The sequence below is a fragment of the Chiroxiphia lanceolata genome, chromosome 17, assembly GCF_009829145.1.
Source record: "Chiroxiphia lanceolata isolate bChiLan1 chromosome 17, bChiLan1.pri, whole genome shotgun sequence".
In the NCBI taxonomy this organism is placed as follows: domain Eukaryota; kingdom Metazoa; phylum Chordata; class Aves; order Passeriformes; family Pipridae; genus Chiroxiphia; species Chiroxiphia lanceolata.
The window spans coordinates 12,607,098-12,624,045 of NC_045653.1; the positions used below are offsets into that span (position 1 = coordinate 12,607,098).

General features: G+C 58.3%; 2 protein-coding genes across 3 annotated transcripts; both read left to right on the forward strand.

Annotated features, from left to right (window-relative positions):
- Positions 1-379: 379 nt before the first annotated feature.
- Positions 380-11,851, forward strand: PCIF1 (PDX1 C-terminal inhibiting factor 1). Of its 2 annotated transcripts, XM_032704800.1 has the most exons (17): positions 380-489; positions 727-835; positions 3,453-3,591; positions 3,770-3,894; positions 4,344-4,481; positions 4,614-4,744; positions 4,982-5,136; positions 5,368-5,515; positions 5,713-5,796; positions 6,542-6,641; positions 6,821-6,983; positions 8,181-8,353; positions 8,761-8,847; positions 9,295-9,479; positions 9,575-9,668; positions 9,873-10,048; positions 10,804-11,851. In XM_032704800.1, exons 3-17 carry the CDS (start codon positions 3,468-3,470, stop codon positions 11,054-11,056), a joined length of 2,136 nt encoding a protein of 711 aa, XP_032560691.1. In that variant the 5' UTR covers positions 380-489; positions 727-835; positions 3,453-3,467; the 3' UTR covers positions 11,057-11,851. The 2 variants fall into 2 exon arrangements, with proteins under 2 accessions (XP_032560691.1, XP_032560692.1); XM_032704801.1 differs by lacking the exon at positions 727-835 and having other exon boundaries at positions 473-489; positions 10,804-11,259.
- Positions 11,852-13,340: 1,489 nt separating this feature from the next.
- On the forward strand, positions 13,341-15,445 carry LOC116795252 (E3 ubiquitin-protein ligase RNF182-like). The gene is made up of 2 exons (XM_032704802.1): positions 13,341-13,497; positions 13,964-15,445. Exon 2 carries the CDS (start codon positions 13,996-13,998, stop codon positions 14,719-14,721), a length of 726 nt encoding a protein of 241 aa, XP_032560693.1. The 5' UTR covers positions 13,341-13,497; positions 13,964-13,995; the 3' UTR covers positions 14,722-15,445.
- Positions 15,446-16,948: the final 1,503 nt, after the last annotated feature.

Here is a 16,948-nt window from a genome sequence, read left to right on the forward strand (position 1 = left end):
GCCCAGCAGCGGTGGCGGAGCCGGCCCGGGCCGAGGAGCGGCCGCTGTGCCCGGCGGGTAGCGGAAGCCCCGCGCCCGCACATCAATGCGGCCCCCCCGACCCGGCCGCGGCCCCACCCCGGCGCCGCTGCGCTTCAAAGGCCCTTTGGTGGCGACCGCCGCAGCCGCGCCCTGTCGGTGCCGGGAACCACCCGCGGCGCGCGGGAGGGGCCCGGGGGGCCCCGGGACAGCCTGGGCGGGGCCGCGCCCCCCGCGGGGCGGTGCCGCCACAAAGATGGCGCCGGGTAGGCGGGGCGACCTCTCTCCCCCAGCGCGCATGCGTTCCGCGCTCCCCCGAGCGCGGGCTCGGCTCCACGCATGCGCCCCGAGCCCGCGGCCCGCGGCCCCGGCGCAAGATGGCGGCGGCGGGGCGGGCGAGGCGGAGGTGGGGCGGCGGCGGCGGCGGACGCAGCGGTGCCCGGTGCCTGCAGCCCCCGGCCTCACGCCCAGGTAAGCGGCGCGACTGCGAGGCCGCGGCCCGCCATGCAGGAGGAGGCGGCGGGGGGCGGGCGGCGGCGGCAGGCGAGCGGGCGGGCGGCGGAGGGTAGGCGGCGCAGGCCCGCGGCCGCCATCTTAGAGCACGGCCGCCGCCGCGCTCCCGCCGCTGCGCCCCCACTGTGCCCCCACCGCGCCTGCGCGCCCCGCGGCCCCTCCCCGCGGCGCCGTAACGGGCTCCTGTCTCCGCAGCCGCCCCCGCGGGCCAGGCGCGGGACGCCCCGCTATGAGGATGCGGCCCCGGCGCGCCAGCGGCGAGCACGGAGCGACGGCCACGCGTCCCGCCAGGCAGCCCGCCACCGTAAGTACCCGCCCGGCCGGCCGCCGCCCCGCTTAGGCCGCGCCCCCGGACCGCTCCCGGCCAGCCTGCAGAGTTGTCGCCGCCGCCGCCTTCGCTCCGCACTCGCTGGGCGCCGGTGGCCACCCGCCGGTCCCGGCCCGCCGCGCCGAGGAGCTCCGTGCCGTCTCCGCCGCCGGCAGGGCAGTCCCCGGGAGCTGCCCGGCAGCTTCCCCCGCGCAGACACGGTGCCCCGGTCCCCAGCGCCCCGGTCCCGCTCTCGGGAAGGGGATGGTACCGACGGGGGAGGCGGTGGCCTGGCTCCCACCCTCCTGGAGCAGCCGCGGTTCTGGGATGGGGGAGAAGCGGGGGTGTCCCGGGGGCTCTCGCTGCTCTCCTTTGTCTGCATTTGCTGTTGTCTTGTACAAAATCCTACCTCGGTGAAATGGAAACAAATACCGGTCCTGTTTGCTGTACTTCTTTACTCTGTGTCTCCTTACCCCTCGCTGTGGTCTCCGGTTGTGCTGCTGCTCTAGGTTGTAAGCTCTCTGGGCAGGGACAGCGTTGTACCGTGTCTGTGAAGCACTGTATGCATTGCCATGGTGTATAAAAACATTCCGTAATCACCACAAAATGCTTCCTCTGGATCCCTGTCACTGTCTAAGTCCCAGTGTAGTTACATAAAAGTAGAGTTACTTCTGCCAGGATTCTTGTTAGTTTGGCTGTTTCCTCTTCCCAGACCTTAAGGGTACTTGGATTTAATACTCGTCAACACTGATCAAGTGATAAAGCTTCTTGGCTACTTCCCCCATTCCAGTTTATCCATAAATGGGAGAAGGCAGAGCCAGTGACCCTATTTGACAGCTCTTTTGAGCGATAGGTGGTGAAAAACATTGGCAGGTCACTGGAGCTGGCGTGTGCCATCCGGGCTGGGCAGGGCTCGGTGCCCAGCGCTGTCTGTATATTGACCTCCATCCCTTTGGGAGCCGTGGTCCCCCCAGTACATACCAGTTCACTACAGTGAACTGTGCTCTGTGCAGCATGCAGGACACAGCAGCAGGTGCATGTGCACGTGTGGTTTTAGTTTGAGTAGGAGGAGGAGGGGCTAAACATCCTTCAGAGTTTCCTGCACCGGCCGGGTGAGGCTCCTGCCTTGGGGTCCCTGTAGTCCTTGTACCCACAGCTTGACAGGGATCAGGCTGCCACCCTGACTGCTCTGCCACTGGCTTGGCTCACCTTGGCACCTTTGTGAAGTGACTGTGAGGGCATGGTGGGGTTGGAGTTCAGTGTGAAATTGCACAACGTTCAGCTGCTGAGGCTGTTAAAGGCCCGTGATTGCATCCGGTGCTCTGCAGCAGGCACAGGGATTGTCACCTGCCTGCTCCTGAGCAGAGACCCAAACTCTGCAGCGTCCCACACCTTTCCTTGCATACGCTGCCTGGAAGGATGGAAACATCTTCTGAGGGGCTGAAAGGGTTGAGTTCCTCAGCACTGATTCCACAGCTGGTGCTGTGGGCAGCGGAGCTACAGATAGCTGCTGCCTCCTGCCATTCTGCTCTGCTGAAATAGCCAGTGGGCTTTATGCACAGGAAGGGCAGCAAAGGTGATTAAATCCGAGTGATTTAGCCCACAGAAATCCAGAGCTTTTACTGAAGAGCTGCCGTACGCGGCTCCTGCTTCCGGCTACTGCCGTGCTCAGGTGAAGAACACGCTGTGCACAGCACTGTTTTGCTGCCGCCCTGACTCTGCTGGTGTGTCCTGTGGGGTGTCTCCAAGGCCTGAATAGAGTTTGGTATCCGAGGTAGCTGGGAATTACGTAAAATGCCTTGTTTCCCCCCAGTTCATTGCCAGTGTGTTCGGGCTGCCAGAGAGGAGCAATCTGCGGAGCTGTTTCAGAAACTTCCCCGGGGGGGGGAAGAGTGGTGACTAAGAGAGGAAAAGCCTGGCTGTTTCTCTCCAGCTGGCAACATTAGATTATGATTAAGAGGAGCTTTATTGTTCCAACAGACCTTCTTTTGCATAACTGTTGTTATGCAGATGAAAAAGCACCAAGGGCCAAAACAGTCTGGCTGAGGCCGGGCAGTTACTGTGGGCCTGGGACATATGGAGGAAAATAATTTGGGAGGTCCCAACGCCCAGCCTGCGGTTCTCTGAACCACAGAAGTTGTTAGTGAAGCTCCAGGGCTATTTTATGTAGCAGAATTTTTCTTAATTAAAGCCTTTTGTTTAAATGATGTGCAGTTATGTGTGGGTAAGTGTTGATTTAAACTGTCTCTGAGGATAACAGATCAGACATGGCCGGTGGTATTGGCATGGCAGAAGGTGACACATAATCACAGAGGAGTGTATGTTATTTTTTTATACTCTCAGTCCTGATGCTCTACTCTTAGGAGGGACTTAGCTGAAAAGTGAATATTTTGAATGCTGGCCTGAAGAACACCCTGGCTGGCCCCATTTAACACTCAGCACTCCTCATAGCTGGTTGTGTCCAGGATAACAGGTGCTTTTCAGGGCTGAGGTGCTGTTTGTGTGTACTGGTTCAATCCTTGTTTTATTGTCAGAATGAACTTGTAGTGCTACAGCTGAGTGGATCTGGGATCATTCCTGCTATAATTGTGCATGTTATGTCTGGTTTTTTTAGTGTGGTTGCTGAGAAATGGCCAATGAGAATCACAGAAGCCCTGCGGAGGAAGCATCTCTCATGAGTCACTCACCTGGCACCTCCAACCAGAACCAGCCCAGCTCCCCCAAACCCATGCGCCTGGTACAGGACCTGCCAGGTAGGGACTGCCTTAGGGAATTCTGCTGGGCCCTGGGAGCAGGAAGAGGGGGCAGAGTGGGACTGCCAAGGGAGGCTGGGAACGATGTGTGCTGTGTGTGTGCTGTGACAGAGCTGGGACCTGCAGGGCAGGGCTGTCGTGCAGGATGCTCCTCTCCTGACTCCCTCTCTCCTCTCAGATGAGCTGGTGCAGGCTGGCTGGGAGAAGTGCTGGAGCAAGCGGGAGAACCGCCCCTACTACTTCAATCGCTTCACAAACCAGTCTCTGTGGGAAATGCCTGTGCTGGGACAGCACGATGTCATCGTAAGTGCACACTCACCTCGGGGGGCTGTGCCAGCACTGGCATGTTCTGCAGGAGCAGGGGCCGTGGTCTGTGGACTTCAGATTACAGATGTGGGAGGGTCTTTTGTGCCTTCAGAGGTCCTCGCTCTGAAGCATGGTTTTGGCAAAACGTTCCTCCTTCAGGTGCACCCTCAGGTGGTGCTGTTCCAGGTGTGCAATGCTGAAAGAACACTCAGGTGGGGGAGTTGTGGTGCATTTTTCTCACCCAAGTCTTTTAAAAAAGCATGCAGACACAGGTCTAGAGGAGAATCTTTTAGCTTTGTGCTGGTGTGAATAGTGGTGTCCTTATTTCCATCCACGTGGGAGCTGGGAGCAGTGCAATGGGAAGTTCAGAACTTACTGCCTTTGTTTGGGACACTGCAGTGGCAGCGGGTGAGCTGACTGTGCTGCTGTTGTTTGGACTCCCACAGTCAGATCCTCTGGGATTGAACGCGGCTCCAATGCCACTGGAAGGTGGGGTGGCAGATACCTCTGTGGAGAGCAAGCAGAGGAAGAGGAGGTTCTCGGAGGAGGTTCCACCAAGTGGCAACAGTGTGAAGAAACCTAAGGTGGGTCTGGTGCTGTGAAACAAATGTGTGCAACCTGAAACCGAGGGGGGCTGGAGGGCACTGTTTGGTTTACCAGACTGCTTCCCTTTTACCTGTGTCTGTGGTGCAGTAATTCATCTTTCACACACACAGACTGATGTCCCTGGGAACCAAGCTGCTCAGCCAGTCCCCAGCTCTCCCAGTATTCCGGGAACCTCTGTTTTGAAGGCATGGTGTGTTTCACCTGAAGACAAACAGCAGGCAGCTCTTCTACGACCAACTGAGTGAGTTGTCTCCATTTGTCTTCTGTTCCTTTCTCAGTGGAGGATTAGAGACACACAGGTTTTCAGACATCTTTGGAGAAGAACCTGGGGTATATAACACCCCCCTGTATCTTTGCCAGGAGTCTTGATAGTTCGTTTTCCTGGCTGGTGAAACAGCCCAAGGAAGCATCTTTAGGAGTAATATTTGATAATCATCCAATGATCTAGCCATCCTGATGACATTTGCTTCTGCCACAGAGTGTATTGGGACCTGGATATTCAGACAAACGCAGTGATTAAGCAGAGGGCACCATCAGAAGTGCTTTCTCCACACCCTGAGGTGGAGCTGCTTCGGTCCCAGCTTATTCTCAAGCTGCGGCAGCATTACCGTGAGCTCTGCCAGCAGAGAGAGGGTGAGTTTCTGTTGGGTTCTCTGATTTCCTTCTCAGACTTACCGTGCTGTGGTGATCTTCTTTTTGGCTTATACCTGTCTTGTCCCTGTGGTCTCTTTTCGTGATGGTTGTACTCTGTGACATTGTTGGTTGTGAACTGATTAGGCTGAACTCCGTGTGATGATCCTTACCAGAGCTTCTGGGCATTTCTGTATTGTGTGTTGATTAAACTCTTTCTCTGTGTGTCTCCAGGGATTGACCCCCCAAGGGAGTCCTTTAATCGCTGGATGTTGGAGAGGAAGGTGGTTGATAAAGGGACAGATCCTCTTTTACCGAGTGACTGCGAGCCAGTAGTGTCTCCTTCCATGTTCAGAGAGATCATGAATGACATTCCCATCAGGTACCATTCACAGACAGGGCACCTTACTGGGATTGTTCTGTGTTGGTCTGTCTGGTGATTTACCTGCCATGGTTCTGTGCTGTGGTGCTTCCCTTTGGCGGATGAAGTGGTGGAATGCTGGTAGTGGAAAGCCAGGGAACTGGAGGTGGCCTCCATGCCTTTGTGAGACTGATGCATATGAATTTAATTTATCTCAGGTTATCCAGAATCAAGTTCCGTGAGGAAGCCAAGAGACTGCTCTTCAAGTATGCCGAGGCTGCGAAACGCCTGATTGAATCCAGGTGGGAGCTCCTCTTGCAGTGCTGTCACGTTCAGGAAAAAGAAAAGGATTATAGAGGCTGCTCGTCCTGCCTTATGCAGTGCTAGTCATAATTTTGTTGAGGAAAAGCAATGTTAAGAACATACAGAAGAAAAGCAGTAGTGTTGGAGGCATCTTTTGATAGTGACATTACTGTAAAATGTAATGCTGGGAAGCTGGAATGTGTGTGGAGACAAGTGAGAGTCAGTGAAGTCATCTGTCATCCCTGAGATAAAAACAGGAGTGCTTGAGCACTCACTGCTGTTACAGAGCAACAAGCTCAGAGTGGCATTTTGTATACCAGGTGGGGTTTTTGTGGCCAGTTCTGCCACAGGACAGAACTGAGGAAGATTGTGGGGAGAACTTTATGGGGCAAAAGAAAAACCTTGTTAATAGGGTAGTTTTCTTAAAGTCACAAACTCCTAGCAATATTTGAAAATTAAAGGCAATATCAAAATGGACCGTTGTCATGACAGATAAAAGTTTTGTGGGCCTCTCCTGTTGCAGAGAGGACAGCAGCCAGCTACACTGAGTTTTGGAGAGTGCATGGAAGTCTCTAGTCATGTAAACATCTGGAAACACTTTCTAAAGGAGAACTGGAGGGAGGTGACAGGGCAGGGCCTTGATCAAGTGGCTGTGGCCACATTCCACACTGACAGAAAACGTTGTAGGGGGGTGGAATACCTTGCTGTGCAGCCATGGGTTACATTTTGCCTCTGTTTTTGCAGGAGTGCTTCCCCAGACAGCAGGAAGGTGGTGAAGTGGAACGTGGAGGACACATTCAGCTGGCTGCGACGGGACCATTCCGCCTCCAAGGAGGACTATATGGTCAGTGTCCTGCAGAGAGCCGGGGAGGGGGGCACATGGGGACAGATACAGGTCCTTCTGGAGACAGCTGCCATTGCTTCCCCTTGCTGTGTGCCAAGGGAGAGCAGCCTGGAGTCACTGAGTGCCCCCGGGGAGTCGGTGGTGGCCGTGTGAGGGACTCTGGTTCTCTGGTTCCGCAGGACCGCCTGGAGCACTTACGCAAACAGTGTGGGCCCCACGTGTCTGCTGCAGCCAAGGACTCCGTGGAAGGCATCTGTAGTAAGATTTACTACATATCCCTGGAATACGTCAAGCGGATCCGGGAGAAGCATCTTGCCATACTCAAAGAGAACAATATCTCTGGTATGCAGCCAGCTCTGAAGATCTGTAGGGGTACAGCACTGCAGCTGAAGGCCTCGTGCTGTGGTCTGTCCTCGTTCAGAGTGTCACCTGTTGGGAGGGCAGCTCTGCATCCACAGGGTGGGATTTCAAAGTCAGAAACAGCCCGTCCAGCATAGGCTTCAGTTGGCAGTCACGCAGTGCCTGTGCAGTGACAGACTGTCTTCCATCAGTTACTGTGACTGCCTGTAACATCAAATACCATCAACGTGTGATTTGCCAGCGTGAAGTAGCTTGTTAGGAGCTGGTCACACTGAACAGGGCATTTGTTCATTTCCCTGGACCATTACTTTTTGCTCTACTGTTTCATGAATTCCTGGGGACAGCTGACATCCCCTTCCTAACACCAAGTGTTCTCTGTGTATTCTCATTTGTCACATTTCTTGTGTTCTGAGCACCGTATGCCTCCCAGCATGTCACTGTGCACCCTTTCCTGGCAGAGAGTTCATGTTCCTTGATCTTTTCTCTGCTCTTCCTTCCTAATTCATGTCTGTATTTTTGCCTCTAGTCACCTGTTCCTTCCTCCATGGGCCCCATTTCTTTCATCACCACTGTTTGTAGTCCTTTTCCCTTTTGGGTCCTGGCCCTTCTCAGACTCCCTTCAGGTCCCAGCATCTGCCTTTTGCCATTGTTTTTGCTACTTGTCTTCTAACCCCACTGAGTCAGGGATTCCTTCCAGCTGACCTCTCCTGTGAGCTCTCCCTGATGCCAAGGTAATGGGTAACCACAAGGTGCAGGGAGATTCCTTTGCCTTCTGCATTTGGCAGCCTTGGAATTTTTACTGTGTGTTGGATGACTTTGGGGCAAACTGAAATAGAAACAGTAGCAGCAGAGAGAGTGTTTGTGTGTCTGGAACATGCCTCAGGACGCTGGGGTGGCTGTGTGCTTTCTGCAGCTCTGCTGGGTTAGAGATGGAGAAAATGCTGTGAACTGGGTCTTCTCTGTGCTCTGGCAGTGGGAGATGGAATTAATTTGGGGAATCAGCACTGAACCTAGGTAGCTGCCTTACGAGATCTGTGAGGAACCACCACAGTGTTTTTTGGGAGGACCACCCTGCTCTTTAGCCTTATTGGGGTCACTGTGTGTTTTGAGGTGGAAGGAAGATTGGTCCCGAATGCCCTTGGCTTCTCACGGGGCTGCCTTTCTCTTTGTTCTCTGTAGCTGAGGTAGAAGCTCCCGAGGTCCAGGACAGGCTGGTGTACTGTTACCCCGTGAGACTGGCCATCCCCTCCCCACCACTCCCCAGCGTGGAGATGCACATGGAGAACAACGTGGCGTGTGTGCGGTACAAGGGGGAGATGGTCAAAGTGAGCCGCAACTACTTCAGCAAGCTGGTAAGGGCTGGGCACCAGCCTCCAAGGGCAGGGCAGAGGACAGCCATCTGACCCCACAGAGCTGTCAGACGCTGCCACAGGGAAGGGGGCAGCTGCTCTCACCTTAGTCGGGGTCAGGCTCCTGCTGGGAGTATTTCCCAGCTGTTGGGTGTGTGCTCTGGATACGTGCTGTGCAGCCAGAATGTTGTATACTCGCAGCAAGGCAGCCTTTGCTGAGAGACGTGCTGGTGTGGTGGTTCATTCATGCTGGTGATGAGCTGGTGGCTCACACAGTGACAGCAGATGTGCTGACACACTTCCCTGCAGAGCCCACCTGCTCCTCAGCATCCCTCTCCGTGTCACAACATGTGTGTATCCCGTTCCTTGGCTGTTCCTGGTGTGTTCAGCGGCTGGGCTTTCTCTTCCAGTGGCTTCTCTATCGGTACAGCTGCATCGACGACTCGGGCTTTGAAAAGTTCCTGCCCAGGGTTTGGTGCCTTCTCCGTCGATATCAGGTAAAGTCTCACTGGGAACTGAACTTGTCGTTGCTCTGGGGAAGGGACATGGCTCTGGGAGCCTGGAGCAAGACAGGGTTTAAACTGGGTCTGTTGTCTGCTTCCATTATGCTGAGGTAGGAGTACGGTCTGGGGAGTGGTTGTAGTCTTGACATGAGGGTAAAGATTTTTGTGAAGGAAACCTTCAATAGCTCTTGACTCTGAGGGGCAACTGAAGGCTCATAGGGGTACAAAAGAAAAATGATGGTTCTGTGGGGCCAAAGTTGGAGGAAGTCTCTGAAGAGCATTCTTGGGTACATGCAGGGACCTACACGAATTTAAGGACAAGGGGGCCCTGCGTACCTAGAGGAGGGGTGCATGGACATGTGGCTCTGGGTCCGTGATCAGTGAAGGGAGCAGCAGGAACAGCGAGTGCAGGCACAGCTCACTGGGGTTTGCTCTCCTCAGATGATGTTCGGTGTGGGGCTGTACGAAGGGACTGGTCTGCAAGGGGCACTTCCCGTGCACATCTTCGAAGCCCTCCACAAGCTCTTTGGAGTGAGTTTTGAATGCTTTGCCTCGCCCCTGAATTGCTATTTTAAACAGTACTGTTCGGCCTTCTTGGACACAGACGGGTATTTTGGATCCAGGGGGTGAGTCTTACATTCCCTTGCTGTGTGTCTGTGTGAGTGTGTGCCCATGGATGACTCAGGTCGACTGATAGGGATCTTTTTGCCTCTTTCTCCAGCCCGTGCCTGGATTTCTTCCCTATAAGTGGCTCTTTTGAGGCAAATCCGCCGTTCTGTGAGGAGCTGATGGATGCCATGGTCTCTCACTTTGAGGTACGTCTGCTCACTGGTGGGGTGGTTTGGGATGGAGCTGTGCCATCCATCCTGTGCTCCCCATGGTGGGGCCAAGGGCCAGGGCAGAGGACAGTGACAGCTGCGGCTCCACTCGGGAAGCAGAAGCGTTTCCTTTCCATAGGGCTCATTAGACACATCATTGCTCAACCAGTGCTAAGATTGTTCCTTTCCTTGTTGAACTAGAAACTGCTGGAGAGCTCCAGCGAGCCGCTCTCCTTCATTGTCTTCATCCCTGAGTGGCGGGACCCCCCCACGCCGGCCCTGACCCGCATGGAGCAGAGCAAGTTCAAGCGGCACCAGCTCATCCTGCCGGCCTTCGATCACGAGTATCGCAGCGGGTCCCAGCACGTCTGCAAAAAGTAGGCTTTGTTCTCAGATCCTTCTGGGAACACGGCTCTGAAGCTGTGTGACAGAAATATCCTCTCCCAAGCTGAGATCAGTGGGAAGCAGGGAGCAGGCAAGGACAAACGCAGCGCATCATCACCCTGGGTGTTCAGGATGAGCAGACAGCATTGTGAATTCCACGTCTGTTTAATGACTGCTAACAGAGCTTGTGAGAGATGTGTGCCTTGGGCACAAGTACAGCCGGAACAGGTCACACCTGTGGTGCTGATCTGTGCTCCTCTGCCAGCCCTTGGACCCATGAGCCAGCTGAGCCACAGCAGCTGGGTGTCACTGTGGGGAGCAGAGGCAAGGGGCAGTGGGGGCTTAGTCCCCAGTGGGGCAGGCTGGTCCCTGCTCTGCTGCTGAGGCAACAAGTTTGAGCAACAACTTGTTTAAGCAACAAGTGCATGAAAACTGAAGTTCTCCTTACCTGGTTAGGACTGATGGCTCACTGTGCTGAGTCCCTTCGGCAGGGACAATGAGGTCCCAGCACATGCTGGTAAAGAGCAGTGGGGCTCTGCAGCACGAGTGCTTCCCTCTGGAAGCTCAGGAGCCTCTGCCATACTCAGAACTGCCCAGAGCTGCACTGTACCTCCACTTTTCCTCAGAATAATGAGAGAAAGGACAGGGGCAAACACTTGTCCAAAGGATGACAGGCAGGAAGAGGAGGAGCAGGTGTCCAGTGCTGGGGGCCAGGGGAGGTGCTGATGCCTGTGCTCTTCCCTTGCAGAGAGGAGATGTACTACAAGGCTGTGCACAACACAGCCGTCCTCTTCCTGCAGAACAGCGCCGGCTTTGCCAAGTGGGAGCCCACGCCGGAGCGGCTGCAGGAGCTCGTTGCAGCCTACAAGCATTCGGGCCGGACCCTGAGCTCCTCGTCTTCCTCCTCCTCGTCCTCCTCCTCCTCATCCTCCTCCACGGCGGACAAAGAGCGGGAGCTGGGCCGAGAGCAGAGCAGCAGCCGAGAGACTAATCCCAACTAAGGCAGAGGTGCGAGGCAGCAGGGGAGGTGCCGGCGGCCCCGGGGCTGGCCGGGGCAGCAGAGACTGCTGAGTGTGCAGCACCGGCCCGGGACTCCTGCGCAGCAGCTCCACGGCGCCTGCTCTCCTCTGCGAACTGCACGCCGGCCCCCAGGAGCCGGGAGCGCCCGGCCGCCCGTGGGAGAGGAGGCTCAGCCGCGGCCCTCGCCGGGGGCAAGGGAGCCCAGTGTGGCGCAGCAGGAGGAGTGGCAGCCCCGCGACGCCGGAGCGCCGAGGGAAGGGGCAGCCAGAGCTGGGCGGAAGGACGGTGGGACAGATGGAGGGACGGATGGCAAGCGCGAGTTCTGGGCGCTGAGCGCCGCGGTCGGAGGGACCCCGGCAGGAGAGGGACGGGCAGAGCCCGGGGGCTCCTGCGGCCGGACCGGCCCCAGCACGGCTCCGTGTCCATAGTGTAAATAGTTCTGTCCGTGGCGCCCACGCTCCTGGCGGGGCTGCTCCCATCGCATCCGTGTTCTTTTCCCATGTGTGAGTCCCGTGTTTGCCCACACTGTGTCCTGGAGAGGGAGGGAGCAGAGGAGAGGAGTTTCTTTGGTGTGTAAAGACGTCTTTGCAGCTGTTTTGTAGTCGTTGTGGTTTTTATGCGAAGCCTCTGGGCTTTATTTAACCTCCTTGGGTTTTGTTTTGTAAGGATTAATTTAACACCGCTAACCATTTTATTACTTTTATCAAGAAGAGCAAAGTCTATTTTTGATTTCTGTTTCCTAGTTCTTAGGAACATTAAAACCAGCATACAGCTCTGCCTGTGTCCATCCCTTTTCTTCTCTGGTACCTAGGGTCCGTGTTCACCCCCTGTCCAGCCTCTGCCTGGGTGGAAGGTAGAAAAACATTGGGTTTTGTTTTTTTCAGAACTATCTGGCATCTGCCCTGTTCTGTACAGCCGTGGCCTGGTGAGTTTTGTTTCCTAAAGACCAGCGAGCCCCAAAGCAGCGTGACCATCCCGCTCCTGGGTCTTGGCTGCTCCAGTGTGATTTTGGTGTTCTCCCCTCAGAGAAGCGCAGGCAGCTGGACTGACCTTGGACTACTCGGGGCAGCACAGCCAGTCTCTGGTGGGGTACCACAGCAGTGCCAGTGCCACAGCAGCACTGGTACCACTCTGGGGTGGGCAGGAATTGCCCAGCCCCACACACTACCTGCTCCCAGGGGCTCCACAGCTCTCCAAAGATGCTTTTGACAGAGGCAAGGAGATCTTTGATGTCCTTTAAGGACACTCAAGACAGCTGGGAACGCTGGCTGCAGAAGTGGCAGTTTGTAAAGCCTTTTTTCCCCTTTTGTTCGTTTTGAGGCAAGACTGGCTGTTCCCAAGACCCAGATGAGCAGAGACGTGCTGATTCTGGGAGTGTCCTTAGCCCACCCCTTGATCAGTCAGTCCACACAGAGCCCTTTACTGCTCCCTCAAGTGAGGGACTGTTACCTGGTTAAGGATCCAACGGCCGTGGTCTCACAGGGGAGGCGTAAGTGACATCAGTGACCAGAAGCCCGGTGGCATGGCTGCTTCTAGAACATGTCCTTTATCCAAACAGAGCAGGAGAGCTGTCCAAGGGGCAGCTGAGGTGGGCAGTTGGGAGTGGTGGGGGGTATGGGCAGGGCTGGGGGAACAAGGCACACTAGGAGCTGGACCCCTGGCATGAAAACTCTCAGACTGTGCCAAACGTGAATGATTGAACTGAAAGGCCCTCATTAACTGTGCCCCCGTGGTGCTCGGTGCTGCTGCTGCTGTTCTGCCTGGCAGGAGGGACAGAGGTGAGGGGGGGTCCCCGACTACTCCCTGTCCCCCGGGGCTGCTGGAAACCTGTAAGGGCAGCAGCCTGGGGTGGATCTGACCGGGCTGGGGAGACACGACCTGCAGAGTGGGATGTGCCCGGGGCTCGGCCGTGCCCAGCCCGAACCTGTCAAGTGCTGAGTCCCCCGAGTGCCCCCGACTGGACTCCCAGGGAGTGCCGGACCCCAGGGGCCGCTGCCGCAGTCCCCAGGCTGCGAAGGAGCATCCTCAAGGCTGACCAGAAAGGGAGGACCGCGGCGTGCAGGGAGCTGCGCCTATCCCACATCAAACGCACCGACCGCTGCATAGACCCTGCATTGTCCTCCCGCAGCCCGGCGGGGCCCGGTTCTGCCCGAGGGGGCTCCGAGGGGCCCCGGCCCGGCCCATCCGATCCCCCGCGTTCGCCGCTCCCCGTTACCGGGCCAACGCCGCGGCGCTGCCGGCGGCCCCTGCGCCGCGCTCGCCCCCGCAGCGCGGCGGGCAGCGCCCCGCGCCTCCCCCCATGGGGCTGCCGGGCCCGAGCCCGCCGCCGCGGAGCCCACCGGCACCACCGAACCCGCCGAGACCGGGGTTGGGGACCGACCCGCCGCTGTGTCCCCACCGGGAGCCGCGGCGCGGAGCGCAGGTACGGGAGGGGATGCGGTGCGGGCCGGGAGCGGGGGCGGGGATGCGGACCGGGAGCTACTCGCCCCGGGAGAGGGACGGGGGTAAGGGATGGGGGTTCCTCACCGCAGACAGAGCCGGTGTCCAGAGCAGTCCCCAGCCCGGGGGCCCCAGGGAACCGCACGCGCCGTGAGAGCCAAGGAAGCGCTCGTGAACTGCCCCCCCCCCACGCGGGTGCCCTCCCCTGGTAGCGGTGTGCCCTCTAGAAACGGGGGCTGGGATGAGGGCGAGTGCCAGCGCCGGTGGCACCGATGGGGGTTGGAGTTCGGCCCGGGTAGGGCCCTGCTCCCCCGACCCTGCTCCCCCACTGAGCCCCTGGGGCTCACCGGGACACTGACTGTGGGGTGCAGCAGGGCCAGGACCCCACCCATGGGAGCCATCAGGCCCAGGACCTGCCCCCAGCCCTGGCTGACAGCATCTTCCCTCAGCCCAGGCAGCCCCCAGCACCTCTCCAGGAGCCATGGCCCAGCCGGGCAGTGAGCTGGGGTCCGTGCCGGTGGCACCCACATCCCCTGAGCTGGAGTGCCAGATCTGCTACAGCCACTTCGACGCCCGTGCCCGCAGGCCCAAACTGCTCCACTGTGGCCATCGCCTCTGCACCCGCTGCCTGCGCAGGATGGTGTCTCCGGGCGATGCATCAACCCCCCAGCTCCGCTGCCCCTTCTGCCGCCAGCACAGCCCAGTGCCCGGCGGGGACGTGCAGCAGCTGCAGGATGATGGCGAGGCACTGGCACTGCTGACAGGCTGTGAACGGGCCAAGAAGAGGGGTCCCCCACGATCCCCCGAGGTCCTCCTTTGCCCTGGTGTGCTGGAGCCCACATCCAGCCCCGACTGCCTGGTTGTCACCATCCTGGAGGTGCCGGAGGACGTGGCCCCACCGGAGAGCCTGGGCAGGCTGGAGGTGGTGCGGCTGTACCGCCCCACCAGCCTGGGTGTGCTGCCCTGCCACGGCCCTGGGCAAAAGTGCCACGCCTGGGGGTGGCGAGCTGTCCCCCGCTTCATCCTGGGTGTCCTCTGCCTCCTTTACTTCAGCTCCCTGCCCTTCGGCATCTACCTCCTGCTCATTGAGCACCACAGCCTGGGCATCATCCTGGTCAGCCTTGTGCCCTCCACCCTCCTCCTCTGCATTGTCTACAGCCTCTGCCAGTGCCTGTGCCTGGAAGTCTTTGGGTTCCCCCACTCCTGACCCTGCCAGGCCAACCCCTGTGCCTGTGCCAAGGAGGGTTTGGGTTCCTTGGAGTGTTGTCCCTTGGGGTACAGGTGTTCCCTGATCCACAGCATGCTCTGCCTGGACCACAGGGAGAAGCTCAGCGCCTGGTGCCTTCCCATGCAGAACAGCACTGGAATTTCCATGTGGGAGCCTACACCTGAGTGGCTGCAGGAGCTCATTGCAGCCTACAAGCATTTGGGCTGGACCCTCAGCTCCTCATCCTCCTCTTCCACAGCGGACAAAGAGCAGGAGCTGGGCTGAGAGCAGAGCAGCAGCCGGGAGACTAATCCCAACTGAGGCAGGGCGGGTGCTGGGCACTGAGCGCCGCGGTCGGAGGGACCCCGGCAGGAGAGGGACGGGCAGAGCCCGGGGGCTCCTGCGGCCGAACCGGCCCCAGCACGGCTCCGTGTCCATAGTGTAAATAGTTCTGTCCGTGGCGCCCACGCTCCTGGCGGGGCTGCTCCCATCGCATCCGTGTTCTTTTCCCATGTGTGAGTCCCGTGTTTGCCCACACTGTGTCCTGGAGAGGGAAGGAGCAGAGGAGAGGAGTTTCTTTGGTGTGTAAAGACGTCTTTGCAGCTGTTTTGTAGTCGTTGTGGTTTTTATGCGAAGCCTCTGGGCTTTATTTAACCTCCTTGGGTTTTGTTTTGTAAGGATTAATTTAACACCGCTAACCATTTTATTACTTTTATCAAGAAGAGCAAAGTCTATTTTTACTCTCTGCCTTGGACCTACCCTGTTCCCCAGGGACTGCTCGCAGCACCACTGGCACTAAAGTTCCCCACATCCCTGCTGGCACATCTGCATCCCTACCAGCATCCCCACCGACACGCCACATCCCTGCCAGCACCCCCAGCAGCACCCACACCAGACAGGCAACACCAGGAGGCCCAAGACAGTCATGTTTATTATCACTCTGTGTCCTTCCCTGCCCACATCTCCCACTCTTCTTGGCTGGGCAGCTGACAGGTCCCATGTCCGTCTGTCCAGCCATGCCCTTTGGGACAAAACATGACCACCCCAGCCCTACGCCTGCTCCAGGACCACTGGCAACCCCGGCGGACACCCGTCCTTGTCAGGGGGAGATGCCAGCATCGCCTCCACACTCCAGATCTTGGGTTTCTGGGGCTGCTTGCCCTGCCCAGGGCTTGGCCCTACTTCAGGGCTGCCCCCACACCCATCCTGCACGGAGGTGGAACTGGGAATGGGTTCAGCAGCTGGTGGGACCCCTTCGCCCTCGCTGTCTTCACCGTCCGAGGTGCTGCGCGCGGCCCAGCCCGCCTTGTTCTCCTTCTTGAGGCGCCGGCGGGCGTTGGCAAACCAAGTGGAGACCTGGGTGAGGCTCATCCGGCTGACCACAGCCAGCATCACCTTCTCCCCCTTGCTGGGGTAGGGGTTCCTGGGGTGCCGTGCCAGCCAGGCCTTCAGTGCCCCGGTGCTTTCCCGTGCTGCCGCTGCCTTCGCCCGGCCTGGCTCTGCGGGCAGCCCCAGCGGCACCTCATAGGGTGGGGAGACCTGGAGGGGCAGAGGGGTGTCAGGGTGGGACAGGGTGGGGGGGTAACACGGCCAGAGGAGAGAGGCTGAGAGATGTAGGGGCTCCTACATCCCTTCGTGTGTGGGAGGGAGCAGAGCTGTATCCTTCCCCTCCTCGCTCTTTCCCATGTGGATCCTGAAGTGCTGGGGTGCAGGGTGGTGTGTGGGGGTGGGGGTGGGCAGGGGAATGCTGAGGAGGCACAGGGAACTCAGGACAGCAGATCCTCAGCCCCCACCCTAACCACCCTACATAGCCCCATCCCAGCCCTGGGAGGGTCCCATGTCCCAGCCCTCCGGATCTGCAGCCCTGTACTTACCAGGGTCGTCAGGAGGCTCACGGGGGGTGGCAGGAGGCTGTACCCAGCCAGCATGGGGCAAGGGCAGGGGTAGGGGCAGGGCAGTAGGGCTTGAGGGGGTCCCTGCAGGGTCCCCCAAGGCCCCCCACAGCTCCCCAGCTCTTGTCCTGGGCTCCTCTTGCCCCGAGGTGCTGCCATGCTGCAGGAGAGGAGCTGGGGAGCTGCTCCCGGGCGTTTTATAGCTGCTGGGGTCCGCAGTGACTGACAGCTGATTAGGGGGTATTAGCACCCACGAGAGCAGCAGCAGGATCTGGGGCACCCAGTACCCCCCCGGCTACTGTTGGGCAGGGACTGGCAGGGACTGCCCTCCTTGC